Below are 19,428 nucleotides of genomic sequence, written 5' to 3'. Positions count from 1 at the left end.
CTGCAGCTGACATTACTTGAAAAAGTTAGCTGAGGTATGTAGTTATGTCAACTACAAACTCAATAATAAAGTTTCAAAAACGATTCCATATTTAACTCTACCATCAAGTGAACACAATCACAAATAATGGGCCCTGTGGATCCAAAGTTCTGGCCTTCGGGTAGTCGTGCATTTATTTCTGGACTCGAACACCTTGTCGGGCAGTACTGAGCGGCACGTGGGGGTTCAGTTGTGAGTGAAGACAGACATTTCAAGTTAAAAGTATTTTATTCATTACGAAATCATGTTATGAAAATAATGACGACTAACCATATATCAGACAAATGCATCATTCTGTACGTTAACAACAAAAGTCTGCTGTGGAGGATGTCACATCTCAGCTGTCGTAGCATAACCGTCTTTCTCTTTGTGCTGGAGTGTGCTTCGTCCCGTCCTGGAAGTGGCCTGTTCCCACGGTTTGTTCACACTTTAAAATGTTTACAAGGCTTTTCATGGGTCTTCCCACATAGAATACACTGCAAATCATTCCTGTATGTGAGGGAGAAGGTCACATATATAACCAGATTTAGTCTTTAAGTTAGACTTCGTGGTGTCGCCTCATCTATTAATAATTTACACAAAAATCTGTACATACTTACAGCAGGCAGGAGCCTGTCTTTGAAGGGATGTGTTCACAGAAAAAAAAAGACGAAACATACAGAGAGGAAAATCTTTACAGAGTCAATGTAACAAGGTGGGAGGTTAAGATGTAATGAACATATTAGACACTCGCCTCATTTTGAACTTGTGCAGCACATCGTTATTCAGCTCATTCAACCTCATGGCACCAGAAATTAGGCTACAGCATTCTGTACAACCATTCCCAAACCTACAAATTCTTTCAGCCTTTTGCTATAAAACACACATTCAGACATAAAAAATGATCAAGGAGTGAGTGTTTGTGATGGCTGATGTTAGGATCAAGTAAATTTGTCATAACATAAAAGATGAAACACTTTGGGTGCAGGATTCATCAAACCTAACCTCCATCTGCATATTTTCACCCCATCCGACAGCCGACAAACCCCAGCTGGGACAGAGACAGGCGTCTTAAAAACACTTAAGGCTTCATTTCTATCCTTTAGTTCGCTGCTAACAATCATATTCCTCGCCATCATTCTCATCTGATTGGCACTTGCTGTATGCAGTCATTCAAAGCAACATCGTCCACATCACACATATTGCATGTCGACTTAAAACATTATCTATGTTACACATCTCAGAAAAGAAAAGTATGAAATTAAGTCACCACATCGTTATCTGGAGGCTACCGACACTACAAACTAAAATCACAACCTCGAGAATGCGCAAAAAATAACGTGCGGTCCTGGAATACCACCGAGGCGCGCTTCTTTGTCGCTGCATCAGCATGATCGGGCCTGAACTTACAGAGCATGGCTGTAACGTGAGGACCTGCGCAGATGTTTTTTCTAGGAAAAGCATAAGACCTGATGGCAACACAGGAGGCTCTGAGAACATGACACATATTTGCTTCAATCGGGGTTTTGCGCACTGGCATCAGTTCTGTTCTATGGCGCCAGGGCACACTTAACATTCATCCTTTTCGAGGTTCACAAAATAAATTATGTTATTGGCACACTGCAGTTTCATACCATAAACCTCTCACTGCGCCGCGCGCAGATGTTTAACGAGTCGGGAATTGCGTCATAAATCCAAAACCCCCACCAGTAAAACAAGAATGCCCTTTAAAAACATTGTTTGCTGAGGCAAGAATCGTGAAAGAAACAGACGTGAGGTTTGCGTCCGTCCTATACCTGCTGAGTTTTGCATCCATGGCAGTTTCATATTTCTCTGCGTGCTGGAAACAAAGAGAGCGGCTCACTTTCTTTCAACAGAAACCACACTGACGCTGGCCCTCGGACGCTCTTGTTTTGCCGTCCCCTGCAGTGTGATAAGACGCACGGTGCTGCTGAGCCCTCACATGTTGTAAGCCACATATATGGGGTCCAGCTGGTCAGCCAGAAAGCCGTCTCTGAGGTGCATGCGTTGCTTCTCCCCTCTGGAGTTAATGGGGATGACGCCAGGGTCCACCACCACCACCACCCCCACGATGAGGTAGTGCTCCTCCAGGACAACGTTGGTAACCAGGGCCACCAGGTCCAGGGCCTCCTGCTCTGATCCCTCCAGCTCCACCACCACCACAAGGAGGTTGGTCCAAGTGAACACCGCACTGGGGGGAGGAGGACGGCATGCGAGATGCATGGAGGGAGGGGAAAAAGGAGAGGATGACAAAGAGAGGAGGAAGTGAACATAAAGAAAATTATGAGAATGAAAGAAAAATAGCACATTAAGAGGACTTCAAAGGCAGAACTAATATTTCTATTCTGATATACAATGAATAAACATGAGTTTATTTTGAATATTTCAAACAGGTGGTTCGGGTTTCTCACCATTCAGCTATGCTCTTGTGAGAACGGATGACGGAGGTTTCAATGTCGATGGGGTGATACCTCATTCCTCTCAGCTCCAGAGTCTCATCGAGAGACCCCACCACATACAGGGCGTCGTGGCGCTCTGAGACATGCACACAAGCTCAGTCAGTTTGTCACCGATAAGGGAACGAGAGCAACTTTAAAGAATAGGTGGTGGAAAGGAAACAAAGAGGCAGAAAATACTTAATTGAAATAAAGTAAAATCAGTGAAGCACTGGCCACTCTAACCTCCACTGGCATCAGTCAGCTCAGTGCGCCTCAGGAAGCCCAGGTAACCCGTTCTTGCCCAAACGGTCTGAGTGTCCCCGAAACTGAGCTTGGTGTTGAAATGGTCAGCATGCAGCGCCTCCTCCCCATAAACGGTGTAGTAGCCTGTGGCATTGTGAGGACTGCTCACCCAGATCTAAAACACAGATAAATGGAGGACGGTGACTGTTAGACTAATGGCCGCCACCGTCACTTTGGGTTTCATTTATTACACGGAGAGAGCTATAGGTTTGTCTGAACTCTTTCAAGAAAAAAAAAACCCCAAAAAAAACCATCCGCTAACGACATTGTTGCACTTTAACACATATTCTTTCTGTTCTAAAGACACTGACAGACTCGAGACAATTCACATCCACAGTCTGTCCACATTTCAATGGAAGAACACTTTACTCAGAAAACGGCACTGTTGCCGTCTATCACGGGACAAGAGCTTCCTCCAAGTCCTCCAAGTGTAACCCCCTTATGTGCAGTACGTGAAGGCTTTAAACAAGGCCTTGTGATGACGTTGTGATGTACCTCTCCTAGATGAGAGTCTCCCAAGGGTCCTTTTGTTTCTGTGTTGGCAATGATCACTTTTACTCCGGGAAGGATCTACACAAGCAGACGGGCATGTTTTAAATGAACAACAACAACACAATGATGACAGTTCCAGAGAATCGCATCACTTTGGCATTATAAATTATAAAGCCACCCGTTCATTTTGCACAGAAGTTTTGGAGCATATTTTTACCTTCCCAGACTCCATCAGTGGCAGACTGTGAGGTGACCCTCTCTCAACAAGACGGACTCTGTAAAGCAAAAAAAACAAAAAAAAACTGAGCAATTTCACACAAGTAAAAAAGAAAAGGATGATGAAATAATGTGAAGACATTTTAGAAGTTCATTTTAAGATAAAAACAAATAGCAAAAAGAACTTAAGAGTGCATTTTGACTGCTGATGCAGTGCTTCCCCCCACCTATCGTGTCGTAAAGCTCTCATGTCAACATAAACAGTGGTGGGGTCTGGTCCAGCTGTGCCCTGTAAAAAAAACAAAACAAGCAGAACTGGTTGTGAGTGCTTACTGTTACCGGTGATATTCCTGATACGACCGCTGTATGCTGCCTGGGTGGAGGAGAGGTGGAAGCCGTTTATGAAACAGCTGCTGACAAAGCACGAGGCAGCCAGAAGCAAACCAGCCAGGCTACGATAGTTAGGACTCAACCATGAAAACAAACACTTCCTCCATCACCTGCTTCGATGTTGCCAAGTTTAAGAAAAACGGGACCATCTACAGAAAATCATAAATCAGTCGTTACACCCTCTGTTTTCTCCCCCTTTTTGTTTTTTAAAATAAATAAAAAAGTATCATTAGTATTGAATAAATATCTGTCATGCAGCTGAATTCTAGCTGAACCATTTTACAAACAGATATCGATTCCGTCTGCGGTGGGATTTGTCATCCTTACGGTGGTAGACCTAGTCACAGCAGATGATGTTTTATACAGCTCCTTTGCCAGTGTAGCCAGTGTATTGACAGAGCACAAGCTAGCAGCTGCATTATTGAGGTCTGAGAGGCCACAGCGAAACACAGAGGGGCCTGATTGAGTTCAATGAGCCGCAGGACGCCAGTCCATCAAGCCAAGCACAGGTTTCAGCAACAGAGCGGATTTGAAAAACATCAAGTCTGTGCCAAATTAACAACAGAAAAAAAAAAAAAACTTAAAAGAAACAAAGCCAGCCGTCGGATATTTTTACAATTTTCAACCATATTCATCATTTCCTACAATAGAAGGTTAAATCAGTGAACAGTGATCAGTGTAGAAGAACCCTAACTGCAGTAAATTACTCAAAAATCCTGTCACTGTTTAAAAGTAACAAAGAGGAAACACATTATTCCATGTAAAGCTTGAGGCACATTGTACAATAAAGATAACAGGCTTTGACATATACTCTCCATAAAATCAAATCGAGTTAAATTAACTGCATCACTGCAGAATTTACGCTGCCAGGTGGTTGTAAAATGTAGCGTTGCACCACACGCAGTAAATCCTCTAAAAGCTGAGCCGACAGCCAACCGATACAAGGAAGAATCACTTAAAATGAAAGTGAAGCCGAAACTTGTCAAAGAAAAATGAGAACAATGGAGGAAACAAAACAACAAAGTGAACTGAAGCACGGCGCGATTCAACATCATGCAAGACAAACAACAAAAACATACACACAAACTGATATACACGCACACACACACACACACAGCGGCAGAGCAAGCAGCCAGTCTTATCCCACTGTACCTGCTCAGCCAGCTTCCCTAACCTGTTGGGCTGACAGCAGAGGGTGGGACAGATAAATAATGAGATATATATATATGTATTCATATACTTGGGACACAAACACACAAGCAAATTTGCACAAAAATAAAAGAAGGGAAAGAAATCCGAATGAAAGAAAAAGAAAATCATTTAAAGTAACTGACAAAAGCCTAAGTCAGAACATCTAGAATTACACTACCTGGCATACAATAAAGTTCCCGCCTGGATTTACTAAATATTGGAAAGGTACTGCAGTGTTTAACATGTTTCTGCCGGCAACAAATGACCTCATCCAAACGAATGCAAAGAGTAGTTTCTCATTCCTTTTACAACCGTGTCAGAAGAGACATCCTGTGGTCTTGATGTTACTCTGTTCCACAGGACTCAAACTCTCTGTCTTCTGAAACAGCTAAAACTGGATTAAGAACCTTTGTTAGAACAAGAACCTGCAAAGATGATGGTGAACTCCACTGAAACCAAATGAAAGAGCTCATATCAACTTCATACTATTCCAGAGTGATGGGAGCATCGTGGTAAGAGGAACGGTGGATGAAGTGCTGCACCCATCAGGAATCGCATCACCTTCCTTTGTACCTTTTTATCTGTGCTGTGAGCCACTCGAACTATCACACAATCAAATGGTTCATAACTTTTCCGGTGGCTTACCTGCAAACATATTGCCACGTTCACCCTGCAGCCGAAGGTGGTGCTGACTGCCCGTGGCGAAAGGCCCAAGTCTTTGAAGATCTTTGAGAAGGACTGAGTGAGGGATATGCGAGGCCTTTCCTCTGCTACCACCATGCATGTGCGCACACACGACAGGTTCACATTTCGCAACTGGATAAAGAAAAATTATTATTAATATCATTATACTCTAAGCTCACCTGACAAAAATGATGGTAACATTCTCATTTTTTCAACAAACAATCTCGTTACACACTGACAAACTGACCCGGAGTGCTTCTGTCTGTGAACCCAGGCCCTTGGTGCACATCTCCATGACTGAATACGAGCAGAAGGTGACGCGCACTTTGTACTGGCTCACCGCAGCGAGCCACAGAGATGCATTAGTCTCCAACTCCAGAGGAGGAACCAGGATTGACTGATGACCTGAATATACACTAAAGAAAAAAGAAAAAGAAAAAAAAAGGCAAATAGAGAAACTGAATGGGAATACAAACAAACAAAAAAAGACTTACTGTCAGTCATTTGTGCTGAGCAGCTAGTTTACCTGCACAGGCACCAGAGAGCAAAGCCCAGGCCGCAGTAGGGGTCCAGGCAGATGGCTATCTGCCGGGATGGGTAGAGCTCACACTGCAGTTTAATGGAGCGACACAAGGCACTGGTGGCAGCATGAGACATCTAAAAGAGAGACATGGCAACAAAGAGACTTAAGAGATGTATAAAGGTCATATGCAGGATATAGAGGGGTTGAGGACTTCTCAAAGTGACAGCTGCACTGCGTCTCCTTCAACTTACTTTGACCCCTGCTAGGATGCCTGTTGTGGACACACTGAAGTCCAGGTAAGCTAACATCTCGGGGGTTGGGGGCTTGTACATCTGAGAGATTTTCTTCCTGGGGAGGTCATCTGCAGAAAAAAAAAAAAAAAGAGAATCATGAAGAAAGGTTTCACTGCATGCAAAATGCGTCCGTCTACTTAGAAATGAACCTTAAACTGCCAACATGAGAATAGTGCGAATGTCAAAACGTACCCGTGTCCAGCACTGTGGGCCAGCTTTTGACGTCAACAGCAGCAGCAGCCTCTTTGGATTTCAGCAGCTTCATTATTGCTTGGGTTGTCAGGATATACACTGATTTACTGACCTTTAACACACACATAATACAGTATCACTACACACAGTGCATGTGACATCAAACTGCTGGTTACATAGAAAAGCTCAGGTCACGGAACAAGCACAGTGACTGTAAAAACTGTACTGAGATGGAGTCAAAGAGCATTTTTGAAGTTTGTTAACAAATGGATTCTGCGTTACCTCCACGATCATTTTGACTGTGGGCAGGGTGGTGGCCAGGTTTTGTGGGTGTGGGGGTCTGACAGTGACAGGCACACAGCCGGCATACAGACAGCCGTAGAAAGTGGCAATCAGGTCCACCCCTGCATGCAAATGTTACACTTTTTAGCAGATGAAATGACTGGAAGTCAACAGTAGACTTACAAATGAAGACAGGACGGTGAAGGATTAGCTGCGAGACTGTGTCCAAATGAACTGAACTAAAATAAACCAGTGGCTGGAGATCTCTTTACCTGGTGGGTAGACGAGTGCTACGTGGTCTCCAGTGTTCAGGCGTCCCATCAGTGCGGATGCCACCCGCTCTGCCCTCTTGTGCAGCTGCAAACAGGAAGCCGTGCTGGCCACTGTGCCCTGGAGAGGAATCATAGAAACACAGAGTACATTTATCTAGGACACCGTCTTTATTTCTTTCACCATTCAAAAGATGTATCAACAGGACCAACTTTAATATCACCCGCTGTATCACGCAGCTTTTATAAAAAGCTGTGTGAAACAAATAAATCAAAACAAAACCTTGTTGTATTTTGGAAGAAGTATGGTCATCTTATGTCAGCTCGTCAAAAAGTTAAGACAAAGGCGACAAAATACTGGAAAGGTTCTGTAATAATATTTTAAAAAGCTGGATATTCACAATTCAACAGCAAGGTGATTCAAAGTGCTTTACGTTAAAAACTAAATTTGCAAAAGTAAAACAGAAGTATAAAGTGTAGCCTCAATTCGATTAAATCTGTTAATCAAATGGAGTGGTAAACAGGAGTCTTTAGGTCTGGTTTAAATGAAGCAAGAGCTGATGGAGACCTGCAGTTATCGGAGAGTTTGTTTCAAATGTGCGGTGCATAGAAAGTGAAAGCGGCTTCTCTTCTTTAGTTTAACTCTGGGGACAGAGGGCAAATCTGAGGACCTGAAGGTTCAAAATGTATCAGAATAGCTGAGATGTCAAGCTTTACAGACCAACGGGAGTATTTTAAAGTCAATTCTTTGATGGAAAGGAAGCCAGTGTAGAGACCTCAGGACGGGAGTGATAGTATCCACTTTTCTGGTCTTAGTGAGGACTCCAGCAGCAGCTGTCGATCTGATTGATCTTTTAGGCAGACTAATATATACGCTGTTGCAGTAATCAAGTCCCAAGCACGAGGCAACACAAAGTGGTAGCCCTGTCCCAGCTGACAGCTTTTGCTGTCAAATTTCACATGAATATTTTTCATAAAATCAAAAACATGTCATTCTTCTTTTTTCAGAAAGTCCTAGTTGTGGTATTTCTGCATCACTGTAATTATTTAATGTATTCATAACTAGTTTCCAAACTAATGTTTCCTAGATTGTGATTTGTCATTACAATCTATAGTTTTAAAGAGTCAAAGTCATAAGAGCTCCACCCGCAGTGCATGATCTTTTACCTTGGCGTTGAGAACGAGGAACAGAGGATGGTCTGGAGTGGCCTGAGCTCTCCACTGTAACACATCCTGTATGTAGAGGAACTACATGGGAAATGCAGATACAGAGATTAAACTACAGATGACTAACAGCAATAGAACAGTCGCATGGAAAATGACTTACACAAATAGAGAATTAACTGATGATAGCACAAGGTGGATTTCTTTCAGGAAAAAGACACAATGGGGGTGCAGTGCATATGAAGTGAATGGAAGGGATGTAAATTATTATGGAAGAGAAATCTGAATTACACAAGCTGAGACTCATGTCCTCTCTATAAGCTTTGTACTGTACATGTTAGATTTCACCTCCTCTGGGATGGATCCATACACGGTATGTTTTGAAGTGCATCATGGGTGAAATGAGGATGACAATCTACCTTACGTGCCTGGTCATTGTCCTCGAGCTGCCCCACGTCTCTCCCAGAGGCTTGTGCTATCCTCTTGCCTGCCACCAAGTTTCCCACTATCATAGAAGCAGGACCCACTTCTGTCCAGCACAATCAAACCATCAGCATACATGTAAATGAAGTCGGCTCCAACATCCATTTTACCATTAGACAATCACAGCAACAAAAAAACAAAAATAAAGGATGTCTACCTGGTTGCTTTTGTCTGGGCTTGGGAAGGTTGGTGACACACGTGTGAGGGCACATGAGGACGTTGCAGGGGTGCAAGGCGCCCTCCAGGAAGCGCTGTTTGGTCTCAGATATGTGTATGCCACCGAGTGGAGCCTTAGGAAGGGTATTAGCAGGCACAAGAGCCAGGCAGTACACCCCAACCTGGTGGATGCTGTCTATGGCCTGGAAACACAGGTTTTCAAATTAATTAATTCTTCTTTGTTTATCCTGTTTTTTCCTGTGGTAGTTTGCTGTGTAGTAGTTGAGTGGTTGTGTAAATGCTAAACTGTTCTTGAATACAGAGCATGCAAAGGTTTAGTCGTGTCATCAAATAGACATCGCAGTCTGTACCTGAAGGACACGGCTCATCCACTGGAAGCTGTCCTCCTCTGAGGCGTCTGGCCTCTGCTCTGCCACCACAACGATTCTCTCATCATGCAGCACAGACACAGAAAACACTGCTATCCTGAAGAACAAAAAAACAACACTATTACAACAGTTCCACTGTCATCAGAGACAGTAAACAGTGCCAAACGCACCATTAATAGAACGATTAATATAAGAAGTATAGTTTGATGTTTCGAGCTCTTGCTTCCTTTACCTTCCCCTATACACAAACTTCATGGGCTCCACTGCCAGCGCCGTAGCAACCACATCATCAGCATTATGCCTCCGCCCACTGACCACCATTAGGCCATCCATCTTCCCAACAACAAACACAAGACTGTCCTGGAAGGAAACACATTGTATATAGAGTTAGATGGGATGGTAGTTCAGTTAGCACAGGAGGTCATGCTATTTGTTAAGTGAAAACCACAAAAGCTTTTCTGTGAGTTTTCAAATTATGACCGACTCCTCCTGAAGCTATTTTATTCAAGTAAAAAGAAACCAGCTCTTAGATCTGGTTGTTCAAGGGATGCCATCACTGGTTTCCTTTTCTTTTTTTATTCATTTTAAGGTCAATTAACAATAATCTATATGTTTGAGAATTAGAAGTAAGAATTACACAAAGGTACAGAGATGTTAAAAAAAGATAAATTAGGTGGAACTTACTGGTCCCACAAAGCCCAGCAGTGAAGTTCTGGTGAAAGGTCTGTCACTGATGGGAACTCCAGATGCTGTTACTGGGATAGTCTGTAACAACACACAACAGAACTAAAACTTCAAATTCAAGGAAGAAACATACAAAAAGCCATTACCTCCCCTTAGAATATGAACTAATCATCATATAGGCATGGAACATCCCTTTTAGAAGATGGATAGAACTGTTAACAATTACTTACAACTCATCCGTGCTATGAGAAATTGCTACTTAATTCTTGTGCTTACATGTTTTTTAAAAAAAACAAAACACCTTCCTTCAATATATCATTCAAAGGAGCAAACAGACACTCGGACCTGAACCCTTACAGAAATTAACACACTTACCTCAAAAATGTTCTTGGTCATGCCCGGGAGGCCGTAGTATGCTAAACCAGTGCTACCTGAGCTCACACATATTTCTCCAACCTCATCTGTTTGACAGAGATAAGGTGTCCCCTCCACTCGCACAACACATACCAGAGCTGGAGAAGCAAAATGAAAGCGGGTAGATGGGCACAGAGTTTACACACACTTGGATTAATTATATGCAAGGAAACGTCTCTTCAGTAAACCATCATCAGTTGATGGTAATATGTCATCATTATTGTTTATTACTTTAATGTTAAGCATATCACAAAGGCCTAAAAATCTCTGTGTACATATATAGATACATACTACGTATATCTAAACAGATGGATAGATTAATACCCTCAGTCAACAGCATATAGTGTCAACATGAAAATCTTTCTTCTACACCATGTGCAGGTTCTCAGTCACTGATAGAAATAAAATGTTAATTAGCAGCACAATGTACCTCCTGGCATAACCTGTCCCACGTCCTGCACTGTGAGGACAGAGAGTTTCTCCTCCGTGTCCACACGGATCACACTGTGACTCAGCCCACCCATAGACAGCACCGCCTTCCCTGGAGGAGGAACACCCATTTCTGGAGGTCTGTAAGAGAAAAATACGCAGACAAATTATAACAGTGACGGTACCGTTTTTCTTTCTATTGAATATTATAAACCACATGGGCAATAGATCTCTCTTTCCTGCTGTTGGATCCAGCAGATGCTTCAAAAACAGGTGGCAGGAGGTGGATTTGCTCAGATCAGTTGCAGTAACAGTGACTCACCTGCGGATGGCGACAGTCATAGCTTCTGAGGAGCTGGCACATGGACAGATCACCTCAGGTCGCAGCCCTCGTGCTTGAAACACATTGAGGAAGGCATCGCACGAGGATATCGACCCTGCGGTACACAGAGACAGAGCTGGTCAAATAAATATAAAAACAAACTGTAATGTCTCACGACTCTAGGTTGCTTCTTTCCCAAATTAAGCAAGACTCTGAAGATGTACTCACATGGGTTGGCTCCGTCAGCTACAATCAACATGCGCAGAGAGCTCAGGCTGATGTCTCTCTGGTCTTTCTGGGCCAGGAGAGACCAGTGCATGTCCCTCGACTTCACAACAGCTACTCGTGCTACACAGGTGATGACAAGACAAAGAGACTGGGCTGACCAAGGAATCACCAAAGCATTACCTCTGTTATGCAGCTTGAAAAGCAATCAGAGTGCACATTCTGACAGCAAAGTCAGACACAGACGGGTGGCCCAGCAGAGTTGAGACCACACAGTGGATACATATCTATTCAGCAAAACTAGGATTTCTTCATTCCCCACTTGTTCTAAAATCAACCCTTTTTCATATATCTAAGATGCAACAGCCAGAGAACACTAACAACAGTGTAACCTCACCTTTGTACATATGAACCTTCTGTATCCAGGACAGAGGGTTGACTTTCATCAGGGAGTAGGGAATGCTGATCACATGCATCCGATTCATGACACCCTGCCATGAGAGCAGGACAGCATCAAATAAGCTTCTGATTATCTAAGAAGTGCATTACAACTGTACAAGCTGCCACTATAAACATGCAGTGAGATCTGATGAGATTTCTTCCCTTGTTGTTAAGAGTATTAAATTAGTGTGCTGCTGCTTCAGCTGTTTCAGTGTAGGAATCTATGTATGAGCAGTAATTTAGTTCTGTCCTTTGAATATCTTTTTGGTAAACAGCTACCACAGCAAAAGCTGCATCACTGTCAAAATATAACCAATCGTTACGATGTATAACCATCCTATGTGCTTTACAAGAGGGTTAAGAGACAACTTACAGTGAGGACACCATGCCATAATCCTGCTTCTCGCTTGAAGTCCAGGACATTTGTTATGGTCTCAGCTACGAATCAAAAAGGGAGATAACTCAAGGGTTAGAAGAGCAGAAAGTTCTTGAGATATTTCATCTGAGATTCCCATTATTCCTTTTTTGGATGCAGACACAAACTTCTGTAAGCAGCAGAGGTTTGAGTGCTACAAGCTAAATTTTAGAAACAGATCTGGAGAGTCTCTTGTGGCTTCTATGCAGTTAGGATTTATTTAGAGCAAAACTGGGACACTGGAAGAGAAGAGGGGAGGTACTTTATGTTCTCTTTCTTTTCAAGCAGACCTGACCCAGGTCTGACAGACTGAAATACAACCAAGTGAACAGCTGCATTTATCAAACTTTAATTACACCTGAGAGGGTACGTGAGCTATAATGTGTGCAGGGGGGAGTTATATGATATAATACATTATAAAATAGGTTTATTCAGTGAACATGACCTGTTATCTAACATGCTATATATGACCAATTCCATTCCAACAAGACCAACGACTGAAGCTAGTTTCAAACTGTGCCTCTTGGTCTCTTTACTTTACTGTATCCATAAAATATACATGTCAAGTTAATAAATAGATGATGGAAGAAAAAAAAAACAGAGAGCCCCATACAGTCTGAGTAAATCAGAAGTATGTGCAGTCCTACTCACCTTCCGTGTAGCAGCAGGCCTGTGTGAGGGCATGACAGTGAGCCAGCATGGCTGAGTGAGACACTGTGATCCCCATGGTGCTTCCTTCTTTGCTGGTTTTATACTAATTTAATAAAGATGGAAAAATTTTTAATCTATGAGGTCTTATAATACAAAGACAGAAAAAAATCCCATAATTTTATTACTATAATCAGCTCTTACATAGAAGCACTTACTTCTATGTAGGCTATTTCATTACTGGCTTCCCGTATCAGAGGGTGCCAGTCTTTGGGAGGCTTCACAACATGTTTTCCATCTGTCACAAACCACAGTAACCGCGGCCAGCCTGCAGAGAAGGAGACATGGAGTCAGCTCAAGCCAACTGAAACTAAGCTCACAGTCAAATAAAAAAAAAAAAACAGGCAGTACCTTTAAAAGTGGCTACCTCCCCAGTTTGTGCTTTGGGCAGGCCTTTCTGACAAGCATCAGTGGTCAGCGCTAACGTGACCCCACAGCTGCCTAAAAGAAAGCCAATCTGTTGACTTCCTGCATCCTGGGAGACCAAAGGGAATGAAAAAGTTGAGTTCCTACTGGCAACTTTGGCAAACAGTATATGTCACACAACGATCAAATATCAAGAACAATCAGATTGAGAACAAGAGAAAAGGAGAAATGTTGAAAAGAGAGAAGGAAGAAGAGCACTGAATGAAGAGGAGACCTCAGAGCATCCAACATAAAAGCATCAGCAGGTGAGCTGACAGAGTGACAGCCAATCGTTATTAAAAACTCTGCTGCTGTGTATCAAACAGATCATAGCAGGAATGAAGCACAAGGTCTGACACATTCGCATTTGATTGGCTATGCAAATAAACTCAGAGCTAGACTCATGCTGAGTATACTGCGCAGCCCAGGAAGGCTAAACAAATAGGAGTGACAGGGTGAATGAAAAAAAAAAGAGAGAAGAAGAGGACAAAGGAGAGACAGAGATAGAGAGCAGGAGGATAATGGTAGAAAGAAGACTGAATGAAAGATGGGAGCTGTCAGAATTAGTAAATGAGATTCCGACTCCTAAGAACAGATAGCTTGTGATCTAATATTATGACTTGAATTGCTCATTTTCACCTCACTCATCTTTCATTAATTACAGAACAGCATGTGCTAACAGCATGCTTATGAAGGGCAATCAAGAGCAACCATTAAAATTCAGCCTCTGTAACTAATGTGGAAAAATTGAGCTCAGTATTAGCCGAGGACTGCGCTGTAAACTGCAACGCATCATGACACGAGAATAAAATATTCCAGAGATAGTGCTGCTATTTTGGTCAGAAATATCACAAATCTGGGGGGCAAAGTAAATAAAAGATGCTCTTAAGCAATATTTACACATTTAAATTAACAGTGAAACATTGTTGCCATTCGGCTTCCAGCCTCCAGCAGGGGTCAGTAGTGCGCTGATATGAGCACGTCATAACAAACATGTCACATCCACAAAACCCCAGGAGACTGTGTTGGAATTTGTTTTTACCTTTCTGGTCAGCGGCACTTCGATAGGCACAGGTACCAGCTCTGCGAGGAGACAGCCGTAGAAGGCAACCATGAACATCACTGGGTCATTGTTGGGGAAAACAAGTGCAACCTGACGGGAAGACAGCATCACAAGATGCCACAGATTTTTGTTTTAATTACATGATGAGACGTTAAGTGCAATGAGTACTGTGATAACGCTGTAAAAGTAAATGTTTGTTAAAAGGATTCGCTATGCTGTATTTGCAAAGACGAGAGAAATAGAAAATCTAATGAAGTCAGTCATGGTGGAAAGCTTTCTATATGGTTTGACATTTTGGGAAATGGATGCATTCGCTCTTTGGTTGACAGTAAGTTGGTATCTCAAATCTATAATAAATATTAGGTTAGAGCCAGCAGCCAGTTAGCTCAGTTTAGCACACTGACTGGAAACAGAGCAAAACAGCAAGCCAGTGTTTGTTTAAGCTCTGGCATCTAACACTGCATAAAACCCAGAATAGGTATTTTTCATTTAGGCTTGTGACTGGACAAAACAAACAGTACAGTGTGTTGATTTTAGAGCTTTACAGATGCTATTAGCTGGATTCTGTTACCCAACCAGCTGATCCTATTCACTTTTACGCCAACTGTTGCCACATAAGCTTTTCTTGTTTGCTCATTTTCTTTTTAACAGCATTTTATTGTCACCTCTTGGGTTGTTTTTTTTTTCCTAACAGAAGTGATGTGATAAAGCATTCATATGCTCAAAATTAAACAAATAATACAACACCCAACAACCGATCACCACCGAAGGTGCAGTTTGATCTTGTGACTTACTCTGTCTCCAGGCATAAGCAAAGGCTCATTTCTGCTGCTCAGCTTGTTAAGAAGCGTGTAGGCCAGCTTCTGACTGCGGGTCCATAGTTTACCTACGAGGGTTAACACACACTGTCAATTTGTTCATCTTAAATGACAAATTATAAGTCGACAAATATATCATCCAGGGGTTGACTCCTACCATAGGTCAGGGTGTAGATGGGCTTGCCAGCATTGTCAAGTGCTGTTAGACAGGGGCTCTTGGGATGAGTGGTGCCCCACCTCTGTAAGGCTGCTGGCAAAGACGGAGGCCAGTTGGTGACCACCCCGAGAGGCTCCCCTTCAAGGGGACTCATCTGCTGGCCTTCTGGCTTTGGCTGGTTGGGATCTGGCTGCTGGACTGAAAAGGAAGAGGGGAGCATTGGTTATCTTTGTGAGAGGTTGGGTCAGTGGGTACTTTTTTTGGTAGAAGAATTGTGTCCAGAAGTGTTTGTGTAGTTCACAAACATCTTAAGAGCGAGTGATGAAAAGGAGCGTGGGCCTAAAAGACAATGACAGGGGAGTGAAGGGTGAGGGAAAGCTGGATGATCAAAGGTGACCCATTTTCTATTCCTATTAGTCTTAGTTGTCTGTGACGTACATTCCTGAGAAGCTTTAACTGCTTTCTGAAAGACAGATGTCTATTTTCTCTGTTTATTGAGGCATCATACAAGCAGTCTGATTTGACAGCTTTCCTTCCATCACTGTTCTCCCTTGACATACTCCGAACACTTACCAGCTCTGTTAAACAGCTCTTTTCACTTGTCAGAGAGATTCAGTCTGCCCTGCCCCCCCCCCCCCCCCCTTTCTGCTCACACTAAGCGGACCACAACAGCCTCTGTGTCAGAACCATGGAGGCTTTACAATTCCCTGCTGATGCGTTTGTGTTCCTGCCACATTTTCATTTCCACATTGTTTGTTCAGAGTGGCAGAGAGCCACCCAAACCCACCATGGGGGACTGGAATACAGTAAAAAAAAAATTGGACAGGGCTGATCCACTTGGTGCATTCAGTATTCCCTTTAAACTCTTTCCACACCTCATGATCCTATCTCCACCAAGAAGCCAAACACTGAGTGTATCTTGATTGTTTTCGTAAGAGACTTCAAGAAGTCGCTAAGAATAATTTTCTACCCAATCAAGCCTGGAGCTTTAAAAAAAAAACATCAGAAAGCTGTTTAAATCCTAAAGCTCATGTGGCTCTCAATGATTGAAGAATACCCATTTCAAGATTTTACCCATTTGGATTGTTAGAGGACACATGTCTACTTTCAGGTCAGCTTACCATCCAAAAGCTCCTCAAAGTCGTCAACAAAGAACTCGCGCAATGGTGGACGCTTTGGTCTCTTCAGTGTATTGAGCAGCTGCTGGATTTTGTTGGAGACACGACTGTTGACTGGAACACCTACAAAATGAGTTTGGAGGAGATGAAAAGTAAAACGTGCGGAAGGGGGGGTGGGGGGTGTTGGTGGGGCCCGCAAACAAGGCACGACAAAGATGCGGGTAGCAACAGGCATAAAAGGCATGAAAAAGGAGGACAATGGAGTGGAGCAGGTGGGCAAAAGGCATGCGTAGAAGGATTGATGAGGTGAAGAGAAGAAGATGGATAAAAAGAGGGCAGATAACGAGAAAAAGGTCATTGTGGGGTTCTAATGAGACAGAGAACAACCGGCTGTCACTCACACTTTGGCATGACAACAAAACAATGGACCACAAGGTCCTCGACAGTCACCTGCAGGTCACAGACAGTCGGATCTTTCTGAAATCACTGGCAAACCTCACATAAATAAATAAGGAAACAAGGAGCTGCCTCTACTGCTGCCTAGCAACAAAGATGTCCTCTCCACAGCGTGTGAATTATGAGGTACTTCAAAAGGCATCGGTTTCACACACACACACACAGAAAATTCTAAATGATAAGATGCTGAAAACGTGACTCCAAAGACATGTAAATCGCTTGACATGCATGCTTTACCGTGTACATGGCAGCATTAGTCGCACAGCGTATTCTCAGAGACATTGACCTTTGCAAATACAACAGAAAGACAGAGCAGGAGAGGCGAGGGAATGAGGGAATCAAAAGAAAGAAAAGAAAGAAAAACTAGGAGCAGCAGTCATCCTGTTAGATTTGCCACACATTTCAGATATGGGCTCAGACAACAATCAGCAGGCATTATTTCCGACATATGAAATCATACTTAAGTCTTAAAAGCAGGGACTCGTCCGACATTTCAGACTGCCACAGGAGCTGAAAGCCACAGCTGTGCATAGCGAGCTTGATCTATCTAATTATAATAGGGCTGGCTAAGACAGAGGCAAATGCACGGGGTAGGGACAGATGCACGGGTAGTAGATGTGTGGGGGCCAGCAGGACCTGATGGGCCAATTAGAAAGTCCCTGACATGTAGGCCATGAACCCCACCAGTTCATTGAGCTCTGATCACTAATTTCACAGCCAGTGAGGGCCAACCCATTAAGACGCCTAAGTTTGTGATTTGGTCATTTTATTTATGAACCGACTAATACACCCAGACAAGTTCAGACATCAACTGAAGGAGTAAGGCTTCTTATTCTAGATTTCAATTACTGGTAACAAACTCCAGACCAAAACCAACAAAATGTTAGTTCCATCTGTCATAACTTTCCAAGTTCCTGACCCCGTCTGCGGGTCTCAGCCACCAGACTGTTTGTCCACCACTTTGGACATATAAATGGGTCAAAGAATGGGTACATAGTTTCATTTTCTCCACGTTTCTTGTACCACTTTAGGCACTTTTTAAACAGACTTCATTCAAATAGGAATTGCTGTACCTGTGTATGACTTACTAATTTTTAATCCAAATATGGACATGAATTAAGCAGGCTGTCTTACATGATGTTTTTACATGATAATAAACCAATGTCCCTGGTTATGAACATCATGCAATGTTTTGATTTATCTATTTTTTATGCCATTCGTGTATTTCTCAGAACTGTGGTCAATGACACAAAGGAACAGGCTCTGTGCACTGAAAATATGTTTAAGTAGGATAAAAACACTGCTGGTTGGTTTTGGTCTCTTCATTGGATTTGTTAGAATAGAGATCATGCAGTTCATCAACAAGTACCATAAGATTTTAATATATAGCATCAGAGTACAGATGAAACTCGAGTTCACTGAGATGCAGTTTTTTTTCTCCTCTAAGCGATGAGTCAATATTAAAATGGCAGCAGTGCTAGACGACTGCCGTCACTGAAGCCTCTGTTTGGCCACAGGCTAAGGGCCTGATGTCACAGCGTGTAGTGAGAAACGCAAACTGACAGGTCTTAGTTTTCTCACTTCGAGATAAGAAACCAGTATGTCAACATGTTAATTATTCACAAGGCCAAATGAATAGTTACATCTGTCCTGGACAAGACCTTTTTCACACAATCACTTTCCACAAAATCAATTCCAAGAACACTCCGGTTAGACTCACACACACACAAACATACAGTGCTTGCTTTTCATATATTTCTGTAAACACAAACGCTTTGGGACAAGTGCTAGACCTGACAGCGGAGGTGAAGGCAGAACCACAAGCACGCACAAACACGAATGCACACGCAGCAGAGTGCACATATAGTAGACTGCCACAGAGTCGGAGGAACGGTTATAAATACCATCAATTAAAGGGAGGGATCCTTCACCACCCCACTCACAGCCTAAAGGAGAGACACATGAGGATGTCAATGAAACAATCCTGACAACTTTCTGTGGGTGTGTGAGTGAACGTGTGAGAAATCCACCAGCTGCCACATGGAGGTGAGAGTAAGCTTCTGACGACCTCATAGTGTGGTACCACAACAAGCCTTGCCTTTTCTGTTTCTATCATTATTGTCATTTTTAGTTACCCATATGGGGAAACTTGCAAATGAGGCAAGGATTTGAAATGTTAAAAATACCACACAGCAAAACAAAAAAAAAAAAAAGGGACACAAACGGCACTGTGTGCAGATCTTAAAAATCCACAGATTTAACAAGTGCC

General features: G+C 42.8%; 2 protein-coding genes across 7 annotated transcripts in view; one reads left to right on the top strand and one right to left on the bottom strand.

Moving 5' to 3' along the window:
* Positions 1-19,428, top strand: part of snx4 (sorting nexin 4) — a 289,781-nt gene that overhangs the window by 219,222 nt on the left and 51,131 nt on the right. The window lies entirely within an intron of this gene.
* dip2a (disco-interacting protein 2 homolog A) overlaps positions 249-19,428 on the bottom strand; it is a 65,034-nt gene continuing 45,854 nt past the window's right edge. Inside the window, exons 7-40 of one of the 6 annotated variants that reach the window (XM_072397182.1) lie at positions 19,064-19,105; positions 16,707-16,826; positions 15,586-15,783; positions 15,405-15,496; positions 14,590-14,700; positions 13,494-13,617; positions 13,301-13,410; positions 13,086-13,188; positions 12,393-12,457; positions 11,976-12,069; positions 11,582-11,701; positions 11,354-11,468; positions 11,033-11,172; positions 10,564-10,700; positions 10,189-10,269; positions 9,737-9,864; positions 9,487-9,601; positions 9,117-9,318; positions 8,905-9,005; positions 8,480-8,560; positions 7,316-7,433; positions 7,044-7,165; positions 6,762-6,873; positions 6,528-6,637; positions 6,280-6,410; positions 6,001-6,169; positions 5,715-5,885; positions 5,031-5,060; positions 3,716-3,777; positions 3,490-3,547; positions 3,276-3,350; positions 2,721-2,895; positions 2,451-2,574; positions 249-2,230 (exon numbers count right to left, since the gene is read on the bottom strand). In XM_072397182.1, the coding sequence (XP_072253283.1) occupies positions 1,978-2,230; positions 2,451-2,574; positions 2,721-2,895; positions 3,276-3,350; positions 3,490-3,547; positions 3,716-3,777; positions 5,031-5,060; positions 5,715-5,885; positions 6,001-6,169; positions 6,280-6,410; positions 6,528-6,637; positions 6,762-6,873; positions 7,044-7,165; positions 7,316-7,433; positions 8,480-8,560; positions 8,905-9,005; positions 9,117-9,318; positions 9,487-9,601; positions 9,737-9,864; positions 10,189-10,269; positions 10,564-10,700; positions 11,033-11,172; positions 11,354-11,468; positions 11,582-11,701; positions 11,976-12,069; positions 12,393-12,457; positions 13,086-13,188; positions 13,301-13,410; positions 13,494-13,617; positions 14,590-14,700; positions 15,405-15,496; positions 15,586-15,783; positions 16,707-16,826; positions 19,064-19,105 (3,989 nt within the window). In that variant the 3' untranslated portion in view covers positions 249-1,977. Of the gene's footprint in view, positions 2,231-2,450; positions 2,575-2,720; positions 2,896-3,275; positions 3,351-3,489; positions 3,548-3,715; positions 3,778-5,030; positions 5,061-5,714; positions 5,886-6,000; positions 6,170-6,279; positions 6,411-6,527; positions 6,638-6,761; positions 6,874-7,043; positions 7,166-7,315; positions 7,434-8,479; positions 8,561-8,895; positions 9,006-9,116; positions 9,319-9,486; positions 9,602-9,736; positions 9,865-10,188; positions 10,270-10,563; positions 10,701-11,032; positions 11,173-11,353; positions 11,469-11,581; positions 11,702-11,975; positions 12,070-12,392; positions 12,458-13,085; positions 13,189-13,300; positions 13,411-13,493; positions 13,618-14,589; positions 14,701-15,404; positions 15,497-15,585; positions 15,784-16,706; positions 16,827-19,063; positions 19,106-19,428 lie in introns of all 6 variants that reach the window. The other 5 variants (XM_072397181.1, XM_072397183.1, XM_072397184.1 and 2 more) reach the window with 5 other exon arrangements.

Source organism: Leuresthes tenuis, unplaced genomic scaffold, assembly GCF_036924035.1.
Source record: "Leuresthes tenuis unplaced genomic scaffold, fLeuTen1.0.hap1 SCAF_12, whole genome shotgun sequence".
Classification (NCBI taxonomy): domain Eukaryota; kingdom Metazoa; phylum Chordata; class Actinopteri; order Atheriniformes; family Atherinopsidae; genus Leuresthes; species Leuresthes tenuis.
The sequence above is the reverse complement of the archived record's forward strand: the minus strand, read 5'-3'. Positions and strand labels throughout refer to the sequence as shown.